At 39.4% G+C, this 19,467-nt stretch overlaps 1 protein-coding gene across 6 annotated transcripts in view; it reads right to left on the reverse strand.

Moving 5' to 3' along the window:
- LOC121384648 (A-kinase anchor protein 13-like) overlaps nt 1–19,467 on the reverse strand; it is a 262,118-nt gene that overhangs the window by 15,718 nt on the left and 226,933 nt on the right. For all 6 annotated transcript variants that reach the window (XM_041515136.1, XM_041515150.1, XM_041515144.1 and 3 more), the window contains 4 exons: nt 19,258–19,330; nt 13,993–14,151; nt 12,875–13,011; nt 5,801–6,028 (listed from right to left, as the gene is read on the reverse strand). In XM_041515136.1, the coding sequence (XP_041371070.1) occupies nt 5,801–6,028; nt 12,875–13,011; nt 13,993–14,151; nt 19,258–19,330 (597 nt within the window). The remainder of the gene's footprint in view (nt 1–5,800; nt 6,029–12,874; nt 13,012–13,992; nt 14,152–19,257; nt 19,331–19,467) is intronic.

Genomic DNA, 19,467 nt, shown 5'->3' on the forward strand with positions numbered 1-19,467 from the left:
GATCGATTTAAGGAATGTTTTATTTAACGATACACATTTTAATTATGGTTATATGGCATCAGACATATGGTTAAAAGTTCTAGTTTGTTTTGTTTAACAACAACTGGCTGAGAACCACACAGATAATGAGAGGAAAGCCATTGTCGCCATGTAATGGGCTACTCTCTCGATTAGCAGCAGGGATCTTTTATATGCAGTATCCCACAGACAGGATAGTACATATCACTGCCTTTGTTATACCAGTTGTCGAACATTGGCTAGAATGAGAAATAACCCAATCAGCCCACCGACAGGGATTGATCCTAGACTGACCATGCATCATGCTAACTCTTTGCCACTGAGCTATGTCTAGCTTCTAATGGGGGTATAAAACCTCAACACTGACTTCTCTCTCAATAACCACTAATTTATTCAATTAACCTTCTGTCTTTGGCTGACAGCCCAGATAGCTGAGGCAAGTATCAAGGACAACATGCTTGAACCTTAGTTAGATATAAGCATGAAAATGAATTAAAATGAAGGCAACCTAAAATGCTGTACAACATAAAAGTGCAACATGTTGCTTTAAATAACATGACCGATTTCGATGTTTTCCGTCTAAATGATATTTCCAGACTCCGTTCCCATATCAACGAAACAGATAGATTTATTTGTTTACAGTTATATCGGTCTCTGACACCAAAAAGATTTCTTAAAAGTCAGCGGAAATTCGAACAGCATGCAACACAATCTGCGTCTGTGTACAATACAGCCGGTATTGCATCACCGACGATAATGTGACAATTTTGTGTGTGTGACACTTGAAGCATGTGAGAAATGTGACAGTAAGGCCCTGCTCTGGTGACATTACAAGCGAGACAGACACAGAGAGAGTGTATGGTATTAGTGTCAGACGGAATGTGCCTCGAGAGATCAGAAAGTTAACAAAGAACACATCTGGGTTAGACAAACAGATCTAATGCCAAGACATGCAGACAAACAGCATGTACCCCCCCCCCCAACTGTCTCCTCCCCCCCCCCCCTCCACCAGCTCAACACATACTATCGGTTCACCTTTCTCACACTCTGTGAAGTCAACCTGCACAAATATGTCACCCAGATATTCCTCGTATTTGTTTTTTTCATCAGCATTCAATTACGGAATCAGATCAGCTTTACCAGAGATGTTGGACATATATTTATAAAGTTCACAAAATACCCAAGACACACATCACTCAGTCAGTCAGTCAGTCAGTCAGTCAGTCCCTCTTTGCATATATCCCTCCCCCTTCTCTCTCTGCCTCCCCTCTTTCTCTCTTTGCCTCCTGCTCCTCTATTCCTCCCTCCCTGTCTATCTATCTATCTATCTATCTATCTATCTATCTATCTGTATGTCTGTCTGTATGTCTGTCTGTATGTCTATCTGTCTGTCTATCTATCTGTCTGTCTCTCTGTCTGTCTCTCTGTTTGTCTGTCTCTCTCTTTTTCTGTGTGTACTATATTTTGTGTACATGCATGGGTGTGGTGTCTGTTACATATACGAACACATGTGCGAGTCAAATCTATAAAATAATCAATCATTATTTATTGTAACAAACATAAGACAGGCGTAACTAGGAAAATGAAACTGAAGAAAGTAGCAGTTTGTACCTATCAACAACGTACAAGAACAAAACGCTTCAACTGATGGCTTCAAAATGGGGAAACTTGATAACCCGAGCGAGTGTGTTTTAATTCAGCGTTCCCCGAGATCACGAGATAGACTGCTTGTTAAAGAGGCTGCTGGCTGTATTACAGGGCCAAGTCTGCCCACAGTGATGGCCATATTACAGGCCGAGGGCCTGCTATAACAAGCCAATGTTTCCTGTTGATTAGCTGGTAAATGAAGCACAGAGCTTATCTCACCAGTGGGGATGGTTCATCTCTGGGTGCCCATTCACAGAGTGAACTCTGACTGAGCCACACTCTGTTATTAGTTAAACACTTGTCCCTTCAAACAGATCAGTCAGCTGAAGCCAGTCTGTAGTTCACCAACTGTTAAACTACCAACTTTACTGTTAAACTACCAACGTTACTGTTAAACTACCAACGTTACTGTTAAACTACCAACGTTACTGTTAAACTACCAATGTTACGTTACTGTTAAACTGCCAACGTTACTGTTAAACTACCAACGTTACTGTTAAACTACCAACGTTACTGTTAAACTACCAATGTTACTGTTAAACTAACAACATTACTGTTAAACTGCCAATGTTACTGTTAAACTGCCAACGTTACTGTTAACACATTATTATTAAACTACCAACTTTACTGTTAAACTACCAATGTTACTGTTGACACAATACTGTTAAACTACCCATGTTACTGTTAAACTACCCATGTTACTGTTAAACTACCAACGTTACTGTTAAACTACCAACGTTACTGTTAACACATTACTATTAAACTACCAACTTTACTATTAAACTACCCATGTTACTGTTAAACTACAAATGTTACTGTTAAACTACCAACGTTCCTGTCAACACATTACTGTTAAACTAACAATGCTACTGTTAAACTAACAACTTTACTAATAAACTACCAGTGTTACTGTTAAACTATCAACATAACTGTTGACACATTGCTGTTAAACTACCCATGTTACAGTTAAACTACCAATGTTACTGTTGACACATTGCTGTTAAACTACCAATGTTACTGTTAAACTACCAATGTTACTGTTGACACATTACTGTTAAACTACCAATGTTACTGTTAAACTACCAATGTTACTGTTGACACATTGCTGTTAAACTACCCATGTTACTGTTAAACTACCAATGTTACTGTTGACACATTGCTGTTAAACTACCAATGTTACTGTTAAACTACCAATGTTACTGTTAACACATTGCTGTTAAACTACCCATGTTACTGTTAAACTGCCAACGTTACTGTTAAACTACCAGTGTTACTGTTAAACTACCAGCATTACTGTTGACACATTACTATTAAACTACCAACATTACTGTTAAACTACCAATATTACTGTTAAACTATCAACGTTACTTCTAAACTACCAATGTTACTGTTAAACTATCAATGTTACTGCTAAACTACCAATGTTACTGTTAAACTACCACAGTCATTGTTAAATAACCCACGTTACTGCCTTACTGTTACACTACCCATGTAACTGTTAAACTACCAACATTACTGTTACACTACCCATGTTACTATTAAGCTACCAACGTTACTGTTACACTACCCATGCTACTATTAAGCTACCAATGTTACTGTTAAACTACCCATGTTACTATTAAGCTACCAATGTTACTGTTAAACTATCAACGTTACTGCTAAACTACCAAAGTTACCGTTAAACTACCACAGTTATTGTTAAATAACCCATGTTACTGTTAAAACCTGCCTTACTGTTACACTACCCATGTTACTGTTAAACTACCAACGTTACTGTTACACTACCCATGTTACTATTAAGCTACCAACGTTACTGTTAAACTACCAACGAACACCTCTGGGACCAAGTAAAAGGTCCATTTTTAAAAGTATCCAGTTTAAAAAGGTTATGTTCTGTACTGATATTTAAAAAAGGGACTGTAAAAACTGTATGGGTTTGAGGGAATTGAGAGTGATTTCACTGTTATAGCTATTAGGTTAATGGTGACATATGGTTTAGAGAATGAAAAAAAAAAAGAAAAAAAAAAAAAAAGAAACCTGCCTAAACCATTACTAGGACCTTTAATACAGTAGCCATATGGGACACATGCTGGTATTGAACATAACAGAAGATAACAAAAGTATGCAGATTTGGAATTAACCCCCCCCCCCCAGTAAACAGAATGTAGACGGATCTTGACGTCTCTGCAGCACGTGCAGTCTTCGAGATAGCAACAAAACAAGAGGACCATTGTAGTGCTCAAAACAAACCATCAAGTTGCAGAAACATTGTGACCATTGTGGAGACCATTGTGGAGACTGTTGGATTGTAGGTCTTATAATCCTTTGATCTTCTCACAGAGGTGACATTGGGGGTGTGGCAGAGCACTTACACAGAGCAGACCACACACGGAGAAATCACTCGGTTTAGATGCGTATGCTGGGTGTGTAGTTTAGATGTGTATGCTGGGTGTGTAGTTTAGATGTGTATGCAGGGTGTGTGTGTTTTGGATGAACCCCACTCCCTCCTTCCTGTTTAAGTTAAAAAAAAATGTCCAATAAATTTTTCAAGGGATCATGACTTGACCCCCCTTCTATAATTCTATAAACTTCACTTGCCATAATCTAGACCCCCCCCCCCCCACCTGCATAAATGCCAGAACATGCACCTGCTTAGATCATATGCAGTAACAATTGATCTTATTGCTAAGATACCTGTGTGGTAATTAACCTTGTTATTTGTTGTATTTCAATCTTTCTTAATCGGTGTTGTTAATCCAAAATTCATCTACACATGCCTGGTGCAAAACCATGTCAAAACCAGACATTTAGTACAAGTATTTCATTAACACATTATGTTTACTACAATTCTTTAATTAACAAATTATTTCCACAACAATTCTTTAATTAAATTTGTTTTTACTATATTTGTTTCACAAGAAATTTATCAATATTACACTGAAACCCCTCTCAATGAGACACCCATGTAAGAAGTCTGGTTTAAAGGGGTATCTGGTTTAGAGAGGTTCTCTTCTGTAATAATATTTAAAAAGGGACCATGAAAATATTCGGTTTTGAGGGAATTCTGGTCTATAGACAGTCCGGTTTTGAGGGAATTCTGGTCTATAGACAAGTCCAGTTTTGTGAGAATTCTGGTCTACAGACAGTCTGGTTTTGCAGGAATTCTGGTCTATAGACAGTCCAGTTTTGTGGGGTTTCAATGTACTATAATTCTTTGATTCACAAATTACTATCTTGTCCATAAATCTTTTTATTAACAAATTATATTTACTATATTTCTATAAATGACAAATTATCTTTACTACAGTATCAAAGAAACATCATTAAGACATAATCATATAGTCGCATTTAACAACACTGAATTAATGCCAACATTTTTGCACAATTTGAAGTTTCTGTAACAGTAGATGAAATTATTCTTGATACAGGAAACTTGATAGTGCAATAAATGTGTATCTCTTAATCACTAGGTAGTTAAAAAACAATCAAGACACTAATAATCGCCCTCTGCATTCCTCAAATCTGCCCCGGGAGACTTTTTTTTCTGAGAAAACTCCCTAAATCATGGCTAATTTAGTGTCTAATTTAACCTTTCTTGCTGTAACAGAAGACAATGTGATAAAAGGTCAGAGAGTCGGGAGTGCAAGGGACGGTAACTCTGTCATCAATATGTGCATGTGCTCCGAAGCGCTGCACAAGACACAATAAAACAGTCAGTCCGAGTTCAAGCTCAGTTTAATAAGACCGACACAGACGGGTATCGGTGACACACCCCTGGAAGCTATATGTCTCGACAACTACACAACACACAGGGACAGATCTAGAGGCAGTGGTAAATGCTTGAGGGTATGGACCGAATGAGAGATAGGTGCTAATCTAGTGGTGGTGGGGGTGAGTAGTTGAGCAATGACATCATCCGTTCCTGGTTTGGGGGTATGGACGGGACTAGAGATAGGTGCAGATCTAGGGGAGGTGGTTAAAAGGATATGAGTTAATGACCTACCATTTGACTATGTAGGTACTTGACTAGATGGGTGATGGACATCATCTGTTCCTGACTGGGGGGTATGGATGGGACTAGAGATAGGTGCAGATCTAGGGGAGGTGGTTAAAAGGATATGAGTTAATGACCTACCATTAGACTATGTAGGTACTTGACTAGCTGGGCGATGGACATCATCTGTTCCTGGTTCGGGGGTATGGACGGGACCAGCGATGACACCGATGATGCTGACAGATCTCCCATTGACTCCTTGTCGCTGTTTCGTTCACTCTCATCCCCCCACGCCTGTAGCCTTGACCTTGGAACAGACGACTGGGGTGGAATCACTGTCACTGAAGATGGGTTCCAATTGCTCTGCTCCTGAGAAAATAAAGACAAACAAAATTAGAAAAAAACATCATTACGTTTTCTGTCTTAGCGTTTGCTGCATTCCACTGACTGGGATCGATCCTAGACCTAATGTAATCAGGCAGGCCAAGCTACGTCCTGTCCCTGTTCATAAAATCATGTTTAATTTATGTTTTTGTTTTATTACCTCATTATAACTAACATATAATACATACATACATGTATATCTATTGAAGACTTGTACATTGTCCATTGACTAATCCTTTATCTTTAATGTTTTGTTGTAATATAATTATGCAGTTATATATCTTATTTAGAGAAAAGTATTATAAGACAGCCAGTAATTTTAAATATAATATGGAGAAATGCTATTGAGGGAAAATTATTATAAGTCAGGCAGTACCAGTAGTCTATTTATTATATGGTGATCTACCGAGATAATATATAGTAAGAGGGTTTTACAAACAACATTTGTATCTTTGGTTGACTTCATCTGTTATTTTCTAGCCTCTGGTTAACAATACAGCAATACAAATGAAGAAATGCTACTGGGAGAAACCGATTAGGCAGCCAGCAGAGGATTGCTGTTAGAGATGGAATCCTGGCCTGCTCAGAACTTGCTGACGTTGTCTCTCGTAATGGAATTACTTTGCCAGTCGCCCCACTCATTAGAAACTCGAGCTATGCTTTCTGGATGTAATAACAATATGTGCATACTTGTGACATACATACGTACAAACACACACACACAAACACAGTAGCTGGCTGGGTGGAAAAGAGCTAAGGAGGAAACCGGGAGAAAAAAGATGAGAGGTAAAGCGTGACTAAACGTACTTGTTCACTCCTCTATTACCCAGCTATAAGATAAAGGGCCAGTCTGGCTGTACACTTAACAACAAACCTGTGGCCATATTCTTAACAAAGATTAAGGCTATCATGTTTGACAAGCCTGTAGAAACCGGAGTGGACCTGAAGTGGAGGAACAACCTGTAGAATTTGGGGTGGTGGAAGGACCTGTAAAAACCAGGGTAGTAGAGGAAGGATCTGTAGAAAGCAGGATGGTGGAAGGACCTGCAGAAACCGAGTTAGAGGAAGTCCTGTAGAATTTGGGGTGGTGGAAGGACCTGTAGAATTTGGGGTGATGGAAAGACATGTAGAAACCAGATGGTGGAGGACCTGTAGAAACCAGGATGGTGGAAGGACCCGTAGAAACCGGGGTGGTGGAAAGACCTGTAGAAATCAGGTTGGTGGAAGGACCTGTAGAAACCAGGATGGTGGAAGGACCCGTAGAAACTGGGGTGGTGGAAAGACCTGTAGAAACCTGGTTGGTGGAAGGACCTGTAGAAAGCAGGATGGTGGAAGGACCTGTAGGAACTGGGGTGGTGGAAAGACCTGTAGAAACCTGGTTGGTGGAAGGACCTGTAGAAAGCAGGATGGTAGAAGGACCTGTAGGAACTGGGGTGGTGGAAAGACCTGTAGAAAGCAGGATGGTGGAAGGACCTGTAGAAACTGGGTTGGTGGAAAGACCTGTAGAAACCAGGTTGGTGGAAGGACCTGTAGAAACCAGGTTGGTGGAAGGACCTGTAGAAACCAGGATGGTGGAAGGACCTGTAGAAACTGGGGTGATGGAAAGACCTGTAGAAACCAGGTTGGTGCAAGGACCTGTAGAAACCAGGATGGTGGAAGGACCTGTAGAAACTGGGGTGATGGAAAGACCTGTAGAAACCAGGTTGGTGGAAGGATCTCGGTGTACAAACGAGAGTGGTGGATGAAGGGCCTGCAGAAAGTAGGAAGGAGGAAGGACTTGTAGAAACCAGTGGTGGAGGAAGGACCTGCAGAAAGTAGGAAGGACCTGTAGGAAGGACCTGTAGGAAGGACTTGTAGAAACCAGGGTGGTGGAGGAAGGATCTGTAGAAAGCAGAGTGGTGGAGGCAGGACCTGTAGAAACCAGTGGTGGAGGAAGGACCTGTAGAAACCAGAGTGGTGGAGTAAGGACTTGTAGAAAGTAGGAAGGAGAAAGGGCCTGTAGAAACTGGGGTGGAGGAAGGGCCTGTAGAAACCAGAGTGGTGGAGGAAGGACCTGTAGAAACTAGAGTGGGGGAGGAAGGACTTGTAGAAAGTAGGAAGAAGAAAGGGCCTGTAGAAACTGGGGTGGAGGAAGGGCCTGTAGAAACTGGGGTGGAGGAAGGGCCTGTAGAAACCAGAGTGGTGGAGGAAGGACCTGTAGAAACCAGAGTGGGGGAGAAAGGACTTGTAGAAAGTAGGAAGGAGGAAGGGCCTGTAGAAACCAGAGTGGTGGAGGAAGAACCTGCAGAAACCAGGGTAGTGGAGGAAGGACTTGTAGAAAATAGGAAGAAAGAAGGGCCTGTAGAAACTGGGGTGGAGGAAGGACCTATTCCACCCATTTGAAATTTAAAAAAAGAAAAGAAGGAATGTTGACTATTTGGTGTCTAACATGGTAACTTGAACACTTGGTTCAGATAAATAATCTATATCTCAGATTTCAGATTAGCAAGTTAGGCCCTCACTTGGTTATACTCAAAACAGGTGATCCCATCAGACTGGGTCTCCTGTTACTCAAAACAGGTGATCCCATCAGACTGGGTCTCAAGTTGCCCAAAACAGCTGATCCCATCAGCCTGGGTCTCGAGTTACACAAACCGGTGAGACTGCAGGCACATAGACAAACATCACTGTGTAATAATTAGCCAAAATTCAGTCTGAGCCAACCACACTGATCCCACACTGCTCCTAGCTGTGCACCAATCACAGAGTTAATCAAAACAATAAGGCTGTGACACAGAGACTTGTTGATGGTCTGATATTAGCTAAGTTACTCAGTCTCCATCAGTGTTTGTTTTTATACAGTCAAAGTAAACCCCTTTCATCTAGATGTTCACCTGTTTACAAACAGCCAGTATTCAGCTTACAGAAACACGACACTTCAAAGATTAGAATGTATGAACTTAATGCATGTCTCGAATTCACTGCAGTTAAACCTATTGATTAAACAGTTAGTATTTAATTTCAAATCAAAACAAATCTATTAGACTATCCAAGATTATATTTTAGATTTTCAACATGGCAGTCCATGGAATTATTTAATACACTTCCATTAGTTTCAGTTCATTCCAAATCACACCAAAACTGATTGTCTGTTTAAGGAAGGAAGGAAGGAAATATTTTATTTAATGACGCACTCAACACATTTTATTTATGGTTATATGGCATCGGACATATGGTTAAGGACCACACAGATATTGCAGATATTGATAGAGAAAACCCACTGTCACCACTTCATTGGCTACTCTTTTCGATTAGCAGCAAGGGATCTTTTATAAGACCAATCCACAGACAGGATAGCACATACCACAGCCTTTGATATACCAGTCGTGGTGCACTGGCTGGAACGAGAAATAGCCCAATGGACCCACCGACGGGGATTGATCCCAGCCCGACCGCGAATCATGCTTGTCTATTTAAAGTTACTGACAACTGAAAAAAGAACCCCTCCTCCAAAAAGAAAATCATGAAACATTTTTAGTTTTTGACAAAATGAAAGCCTTTTAAGTCCAAACCAACCAGTAATACTTTCTTACCAAACAATTCAACAAACTGTAAAGCAGTTAAATTGCTGTATCATTTTCGTTTAAGTTCGCGGGGAAAAAGAGGCATAATAACAGCACAAAAGATTTTTTTAAATCACAATAAATATTTTATTAATTTAATGCTGTACTGTAAACATGAACTTCATAATACCTTCATAATACTACTTTAAATGACATAATTATTATTTCATTTACGTTTTAGCCATAAGTAACTAAACACAGCAGCAGATCCAAGAAATATTTTGCATGGGAGAGGGGGGAGGGGGAGGGAGTACTAATGGGAAAAGTGTAAATGAACCAATTTGTAAAACAGTCATCCTAATGAAAAAAAAAAGTTTTTAAAAAAAGGGGGGGGGGGGGGGGGCACTTGAATATATTTAAAGGGAACAGGTTCTCTGGATCCACCTCTGAACTACTCTGTCAACAGATGGATAAATTTATGTTTATTTTTAATTAGTTTCATTTAATTTCAATTTCGATCTCACAAATTAAAAGTTAACAAATCTCAGGTACTTGGGCTGCCTTGTCTATGACAGTGAATCCAGGATTAGTAATTAATGAGAGATTATATTGGTGTACTGGCCTTACCCATGCATCATTAAATAAAACATTTCTTTCTTTCTTTTTTTTATGTTTATTTTTATCAAAGTGTCATCTTTAACACCGCAGTTAGTGTCAAAACATCAGTTATCTCTTTACACCAAGCAGTCATTTTGTCAGTCACCTGTCAATGCTTGTTCAGTGATCAAGCAAATCAAAACAGCCAATCATTGTCCTTGTCAATCACTGACCAATCAGAACAGCCAAGACATCACTATTGTACTCTTTACACAACCAGTGTCGAGCAGATCAAAGACATTTGTGGTATGTTATAATTGAGAAAAAACACACCCCCACATACCTAATAAACCCCAAAACAATCAATGTACATGCCACTTAATGTCTTTCTGTAATTAAATGTCTGAGAGATCATGTATTTGTGAAATTAGATCTTGTTTCTGATTAAAACTGTTGAAGTACAGATTTATATATTCCATGTGACTAACAGGTAATTGTAATTTACAACGCTAGCCAGTGGGAGGTGAAAGATTATCTGTAATTGAATTACATGTACACCATGTTGCAGAGTTCATCTTACTTTAAAAATACCTTTGACACCTTCTTTGACATTGATTTTTCACGACAGACAGATAGAACAGTAGGCCACTAACAGTTTGTTAGTCTGGTTTTAACAAAAAGAATTTATGTTTTATTTGACAATGCACTCGACACATTTTAATTACAGTTATATGGCATCAGACATATGGTTATGGACCATACAAATAATGAAAGATGAAACCCATAGCCTTCATTTCATGGGCTACTCTTTTCAGTTAGCAGCAAGGGATCTTTTACACAAGTTAAAGTTTGTTTTATTTAACACCACCACTAGAGCACACAACCATCGGCTATTGGATGTCAAACATTTGGTACTTTTGATGTATACTCTTAGAGAGGAAACACAGTACATTATATCATCAGCAGCAACGGATCTTTAATAAAAGTTAAAGTTTGTTTTGTTTAATGACACCACTAGAGCACACTGGATGTCAAACATTTGTAATTTGGTAACACTAAGTCTTAGAGAAAACTCGCTTCATTTTTCCATTTGCAACAAAGCCCAGGGATTTTTTATATACACTTTCTCAAAGAGTAGTTTTCAATTAGCAATAAGGGATCTTTTACGAGACCATTCCACAAACAGGACAGCACATACCACAGCCTTTAATATACCAGTCATGGGGCACTGGCCGAGATAGGGAAAAAGCCAAATCAGAGAACGGGTTCACACTAAGAACACTGTAGGTACTGCCCAACCTGTAAGATGGTTCATATAAAAGATGCCTTGCTGCTTATTAAAAAAGAGTAGTCCACAGAGTGGCAGCAGTGGATTTCCTCTGTCACTATCAGTGTGGTTTGTCAAGAGCAAAGACTATTTGTCAAAAAGTGTTGTTTTCACCTTACTGAATCAATTCCCTTGTTGGCACATTTCAAAATAAAAAAACACCCTTTTCATTGTTTTTGTGGAAACTGTTTCTGGTTTTGCCAAACACCATGCAAGATTGTCTAGAACTATACCCTCCACCTTTTCATTCTTCATTTAAACAAACTGTTTTTCACTCATGTGTTATAAACATTTTTATTACCCATATGGTTAAAATATCTTGGTTTATATCCAGGACTCACACTGGAACAAACTTTGATTTAGCCAATTTTGAGTATTTCCTTGAAATTTATTAAAATGTGTTTAATTTGAGGAATGTTTTAATAGCCAAAGTCTAAGTTTTGTAGAGTATTTCCTTGAAATTTATTAAAATGTGTTTAATTTAAAGAATATTTTATTAGCCAAAAACTACATTTTGTAGCCATTTTGTATGAAAATGAGCAATTGGCTAATTTGGCAGTGAACAGGGTGAGCCCTGATATCAAAGTGTTACATGTCACTAATACTTAAAGTGGGATGAAATACCTAGATATCATACGACTGGCACACTATGACCTAACAGGAATGTTAATCAAATGAGTTCAGTGATTTAAATTGAAACTGATTATGGGTAATAAATAGGATATTAAATTTGCTACCAGTTCATGTTAAAGCTCGTGAAAACTGAACATTATTTCATTCATGACATAAACATGATACGAAATGGAAGCTGGTTTAATATCCTATTGTTGTCTAATATTTGTGTTATAGCATTATAAAACAAAGCTAAGATGCTAATTAGTATTTAATGTTTATTATCCACATGGTTCATCAACATAACCGAGTTAATAATAATCATATGAAGCACACATGTAATAACAAGTGTGATGACATAATTTTGGAAAGCGACGTCATAACATGAGTTGTTTTCTCCAGTCCTAGTTCAGACTTTGCATGTGAAATATGACATCATTTTGTTGTCTCCTCCTAGTTGTGTTTGAAACATTTTGAAACGGTCCTTGTTATTCATAAAAAAATAATAATAATAATATGGATAATAAAGAAATTATTACACTCGAGTGTGTGTTGTACCGATTTTACGAAACTCATGTCAAGATTTATGTATTACCCTTGCTCTTGCTAGGGCAATACAAAAATCCTGACACTCATTTCGTAAAATCAGTACGACAAACAAGCTCGTATAAATAATCTCTATTTAAGACATAATGCCAACATGCCCAGATCAGTACTATAGGATGTCAAATACAAATTTATATGACTACTCACCATCTGTAGAGCTTGAGTGTCATCGATCTCACTGATTGGCGAGTACTGAAGGTCATGGTCGGGTCGGTCGAGACTCAACTGGCTTCCACTCTGACCGTCTTCTAACTGCTGGGGCAGATAGCGCTTCTTTAAAACACCTGCAGTTAAAAAACAAACAGAAAATCAAGATACATCTTTGTGTACATAACATACTGTCCTTGTTATTCCTTACACACCCATTGGTGAGAACACCATGCGTTATTTTTGATAACACATGGTTGTTTACACCTGTATGTGTGTTAACAATTTCAGGACATACAACTGGCTGCTCTTAGGTGATGTTCAGGTCACCACTGCCATACATCCAGTGAAAAACTACATGATGGAAATCGATTACATTGTGACGTATAGTTAACTTGACAATCATGGGTCTGTCACACATAAGTTAGCTACAAGTGCAACGGCTGTAAATAACTTTTAGTTGAAAAAGATGTTAAAATTTGCTTAAAATCTGGTTGTTGAGGATATGTAAGAAACAGAATAATACATTCGTGTCTGTTAGATACCATTTAACTCATAACTCATTGTTTAAAAACGTATCAAACTCGTTTTCGCTCGTTAGATACATTTTAAAATAACTTGTTGTGAGATAAATGATATCTAATGGCCACTCATGTAGTATTCTCTATTTATCACCGACATACAAGGGGAGGGAGGCACATTGCAGCAGGCCCACCAGGTATTAAATAATTACAGCCTCATCCCAATAAAGATACATGTAGATGGATGGATGGATGGATGGATGTAGATAAGACAGATCGAGGCAAAACCTATAGTCCCAACCAGCTGGACTGATAGGGGACTAAGAAGCAGAAATTATGACTGTGAAAAAAATTAAATAAGTGAACATGATTTTAAAATGGTTTTAACCTTGGGACATACCAAATATCTGAAATACAACAGGGATACTGTAACAAGCATATAATCTGAACTCAATCTGACAAAATACCTTTGAATGAAGTACAACAAGTCCTGACAAAGTTATATAAAAATACTCAGTCCGATAACATACCTTTGAATGAAATACAACAAATATATCCTAACAAAGTTATATAAAAATACTCAGTCCGACAACATACCTTTAGGGACTTCGTGACTGCTGTCGAAGCCGGCAAAAGTCTCTGCACGTTTGGGTATCGGCATGGCAACGTACGAACTGCTAACATGTTCCCCAGCACTCGACACACTGCGACTGAGATGGGTTCCGGTTCCTTGAAGAATGGTCGCCAAGTGGGATGCTGAAGTCAGACAGAATTCAAGTTAACTTACAGCCAGGATGATTCAGTTAAAAACATTTATAAAGTAAATGCAAAGTTTGTTTTATTTAACGACACCACTAGAGCACATTGATTTTTTATCTTATCATCGGCTATTGGACGTCAAACACATGATCATTCTGACACTTTTTTAGAGGAAACCCCACTGTCGCCACATAGGCTACTCTTTTATGACAGGCAGCAAGGGATCTTTTATTTGCGCTTCCCACAGGCAGGATAGCACAAACCATGGTCTTTGCTGAACCAGTTATGGATCACTGGTCAATGCAAGTGAAAAACATTTATAGTCCTTCACACAGGAAACACCGTTTTTCATACTATGAAATTTACTACAACATATTTATTTCTGAGCCGACTGTTTTCAAAACTGCATACAAAAATAGTTTTAAAATGTGTTAATTTCCAAAACACTTTTACTTTTCTTCTTACTTCAAACCAAACTGAAATTATTTACAAAAACCCCCACATTTTTTTGTAGGAGAATGGGACAGACTATATACCAGCACAGTGAAAATTGTCTAAACTGAACACTGAACAAACTGGACTCCTGTCAAAACTGGCCAAGTTTCATGGTCCTGAATTTTATGAATTCTAAATCATGACCCTATACACAATGGATCCTGTCTAAATCAAATAAATATTAGGTCTCCAGAGTGATCCGGTTTAGACAGGATTCACTATATAACTAAAGTAAACTTCCAATCATGATGATTTAGTTTAAAACATTTACTTATGTAACACAACTATAATTCCAGTCATCATTTTTAATATACTCTTTAAAAAAAGTAGGGGAACTCTAATAAGAATTTACAATTGCCAAAATTGTTATGTATATTAACTGTGTGGAATGGTTATATGATAATAGTGAATTAACTGGGCAAACATTACAACCGGTAGTTCAGTATTATAGTAGGTTTTATAACCACCAAAGATCTTGAAGGATGTTTTTTTTATCAGTAAATCGCAAATTCAAACAATAAAAATTACTAAAAACAATAACAACTATATGATCAACAGAATGAAAAAGATTGACAGAAATAATGTTCCACAATGATTAATCGACCTTCCTGGAAATTGTCAAAATTGAGAATGACACCCCACGCACGTGTACGGGGCAACTGCGTGATGTATGTGCAAACTATGGAATGTGTTTCGGTGTGTTGATAAACAGACCTGAACGTTCTTTACTAGGATGCCTGTGGTCAAAACATATATTTGGTCTAATAGTTGATATAAACATTAATATTTCAGGTTGCCCTACTTTTTTTGAAGAGTATATATTTAATTATGTAATTAAAGAATTCTATTTTTGATCAAGTATTTCAATATATTTATTTATATATCATTAAAGTAAAATTCTAACCATGAACATTGATGACACATTTTAATATATTTGTGTAACTAAAATACCAACTATTATATGTTAATAAATTTGTTTATGTAAAAACTAAGTTCAGCTATGCATGTAATAAAAATAATATAGTAAAGAACAGTAAAGAACTGTTATAACAAACCGCAAGGGACCATGATAGTTAGTTCGTTATAGCAGTAGTTCATTGTACGCATTTGTACAAGTTGGTTATTCATGTATAGGGAGATAAAATGAGACTTTATGATCAGTTCATTCTATGCAGTAGTTCGTTCTAAGCTTGGTCATTATAGATGTACTTTCCTGTATAGGGCTTTGGATCATCAGTGTATAAGCGACTCAATTTTGTAATAACCGTTTTGCTTTCATGAATCAAATCACAGTAAAAATAGTCATAGTTTGTGCAATTTATACGAGTGCGTGAGCAAGTGAGTATTTTTAACATGCCCATATACCACTAAGGTTTCAGGCATGTCTGTCGTGGGCCAAGTCGCTGAGACCCAGAGTGTGTGAGTGAGTATTTTTAACATGCCCATATACCACTAAGGTGTCAGGCATGTCTGTCGTGGGCCAAGTCGCTGAGACCCAGAGTGTGTGAGTGAGTATTTTTAACATGCCCATATACCACTAAGGTGTCAGGCATGTCTGTCGTGGGACAAGTCGCTGAGACCCAGAGTGTGTGAGTGAGTATTTTTAACATGCCCATATACCACTAAGGTGTCAGGCATGTCTGTCGTGGCCCAAGTCGCTGAGACCCAGAGTGTGTGAGTGAGTATTTTTAACATGCCCATATACCACTAAGGTGTCAGGCATGTCTGTCGTGGGCCAAGTCGCTGAGACCCAGAGTGTGTGAGTGAGTATTTTTAACATGCCCATATACCACTACGGTGTCAGGCATGTCTGTCATGGGACAAGTCGCTGAGACCCAGAGTGTGTGAGTGAGTATTTTTAACATGCCCATATACCACTAAGGTGTCAGGCATGTCTGTTGTGGGCCAAGTCGCTGAGACCCAGAGTGTGTGAGTGAGTATTTTTAACATGCCCATATACCACTAAGGTGTCAGGCATGTCTGTCATGGGACAAGTCGCTGAGACCCAGAGTGTGTGAGTGAGTATTTTTAACATGCCCATATACCACTAAGGTGTCAGGCATGTCTGTCGTGGGCCAAGTCGCTGAGACCCAGAGTGTGTGAGTGAGTATTTTTAACATGCCCATATACCACTAAGGTGTCAGGCATGTCTGTCGTGGGCCAAGTCGCTGAGACCCAGAGTGTGTGAGTGAGTATTTTTAACATGCCCATATACCACTACGGTGTCAGGCATGTCTGTCATGGGACAAGTCGCTGAGACCCAGAGTGTGTGAGTGAGTATTTTTAACATGCCCATATACCACTAAGGTGTCAGGCATGTCTGTCGTGGGCCAAGTCGCTGAGACCCAGAGTGTGTGAGTGAGTATTTTTAACATGCCCATATACCACTAAGGTGTCAGGCATGTCTGTCATGGGACAAGTCGCTGAGACCCAGAGTGTGTGAGTGAGTATTTTTAACATGCCCATATACCACTAAGGTGTCAGGCATGTCTGTCATGGGACAAGTCGCTGAGACCCAGAGTGTGTGAGTGAGTATTTTTAACATGCCCATATACCACTAAGGTGTCAGGCATGTCTGTCGTGGGCCAAGTCGCTGAGACCCAGAGTGTGTGAGTGAGTATTTTTAACATGCCCATATACCACTAAGGTGTCAGGCATGTCTGTCATGGGACAAGTCGCTGAGACCCAGAGTGTGTGAGTGAGTATTTTTAACATGCCCATATACCACTAAGGTGTCAGGCATGTCTGTCGTGGGCCAAGTCGCTGAGACCCAGAGTGTGTGAGTGAGTATTTTTAACATGCCCATATACCACTAAGGTGTCAGGCATGTCTGTCGTGGGACAAGTCGCTGAGACCCAGAGTGTGTGAGTGAGTATTTTTAACATGCCCATATACCACTAAGGTGTCAGGCATGTCTGTCATGGGACAAGTCGCTGAGACCCAGAGTGTGTGAGTGAGTATTTTTAACATGCCCATATACCACTAAGGTGTCAGGCATGTCTGTCGTGGGCCAAGTCGCTGAGACCCAGAGTGTGTGAGTGAGTATTTTTAACATGCCCATATACCACTAAGGTTTCAGGCATGTCTGTTGTGGGCCAAGTCGCTGAGACCCAGAGTGTGTGAGTGAGTATTTTTAACATGCCCATATACCACTAAGGTGTCAGGCATGTCTGTCGTGGGACAAGTCGCTGAGACCCAGAGTGTGTGAGTGAGTATTTTTAACATGCCCATATACCACTAAGGTGTCAGGCATGTCTGTCGTGGGCCAAGTCGCTGAGACCCAGAGTGTGTGAGTGAGTATTTTTAACATGCCCATATACCACTAAGGTGTCAGGCATGTCTGTCGTGGGACAAGTCGCTGAGACCCAGAGTGTGTGAGTGAGTATTTTTAACATGCCCATATACCACTAAGGTGTCAGGCATGTCTGTCATGGGACAAGTCGCTGAGACCCAGAGTGTGTGAGTGAGTATTTTTAACATGCCCATATACCACTAAGGTGTCAGGCATGTCTGTCGTGGGCCAAGTCGCTGAGACCCAGAGTGTGTGAGTGAGTATTTTTAACATGCCCATATACCACTAAGGTTTCAGGCATGTCTGTCGTGGGCCAAGTCGCTGAGACCCAGAGTGTGTGAGTGAGTATTTTTAACATGCCCATATACCACTAAGGTTTCAGGCATGTCTGTTGTGGGCCAAGTCGCTGAGACCCAGAGTGTGTGAGTGAGTATTTTTAACATGCCCATATACCACTAAGGTTTCAGGCATGTCTGTCGTGGGCCAAGTCGCTGAGACCCAGAGTGTGTGAGTGAGTATTTTTAACATGCCCATATACCACTAAGGTTTCAGGCATGTCTGTTGTGGGCCAAGTCGCTGAGACCCAGAGTGTGTGAGTGAGTATTTTTAACATGCCCATATACCACTAAGGTGTCAGGCATGTCTGTTGTGGGCCAAGTCGCTGAGACCCAGAGTGTGTGAGTGAGTATTTTTAACATGCCCATATACCACTAAGGTTTCAGGCATGTCTGTCGTGGGCCAAGTCGCTGAGACCCAGAGTGTGTGAGTGAGTATTTTTAACATGCCTATATACCACCAAGGTTTCAGGCATGTCTGTTGTGGGCCAAGTCTCTGAGACCCAGAGTGTGTGAGTGAGTATTTTTAACATGCCCATATACCACTAAGGTTTCAGGCATGTCTGTTGTGGGCCAAGTCTCTGAGACCCAGAGTGTGTGAGTGAGTATTTTTAACATGCCTGGAGGCTTCCTGCATCTTGCATAATAACATCTTCCCCAAAACTCTCAACAGTTTTTACATTTACAGAACCTACATGTATGATTGCCAGCAAGAAAATGACCTACAACCTTCCCATCTGAATAACATATAAAACAGCTGGCAGCATGTCAGTATAATCCCACTGACAATGAAAAAAAGAAGAAGATGAAATGTTCCAAGTATTAAAGCCACGAGCAATAAAAAAAATATGTTTTCAAGGTATTAGAGCGATGAGCAATAAAAAAGATACTTTCAAAGTATTAAAGCTATGAGCAATAAAAAAGATGTTTTCCAGGTATTAGGGTGATGGGCAATAAAAGCAATGTATTTACGTGTCTCACCTTCATGCATGGCTGCCTGCAGTACCTCCAGAGACTCGGAACCTATCACCTCCTCATGCTGGGAGTTGGGTCGCTGAAGTATAAAAATAAACAACAACATGTTAAGTGCAACAAGAGCATTCTTAAAGGCACACGATCCTCTAAAATCACTGTACAGTATTATAAAATCACTTTATCAGTGGTACTGTAAAATCACAGAACAGTACTGTA

This window comes from Gigantopelta aegis, chromosome 2, assembly GCF_016097555.1.
Source record: "Gigantopelta aegis isolate Gae_Host chromosome 2, Gae_host_genome, whole genome shotgun sequence".
In the NCBI taxonomy this organism is placed as follows: Eukaryota; Metazoa; Mollusca; class Gastropoda; order Neomphalida; family Peltospiridae; genus Gigantopelta; species Gigantopelta aegis.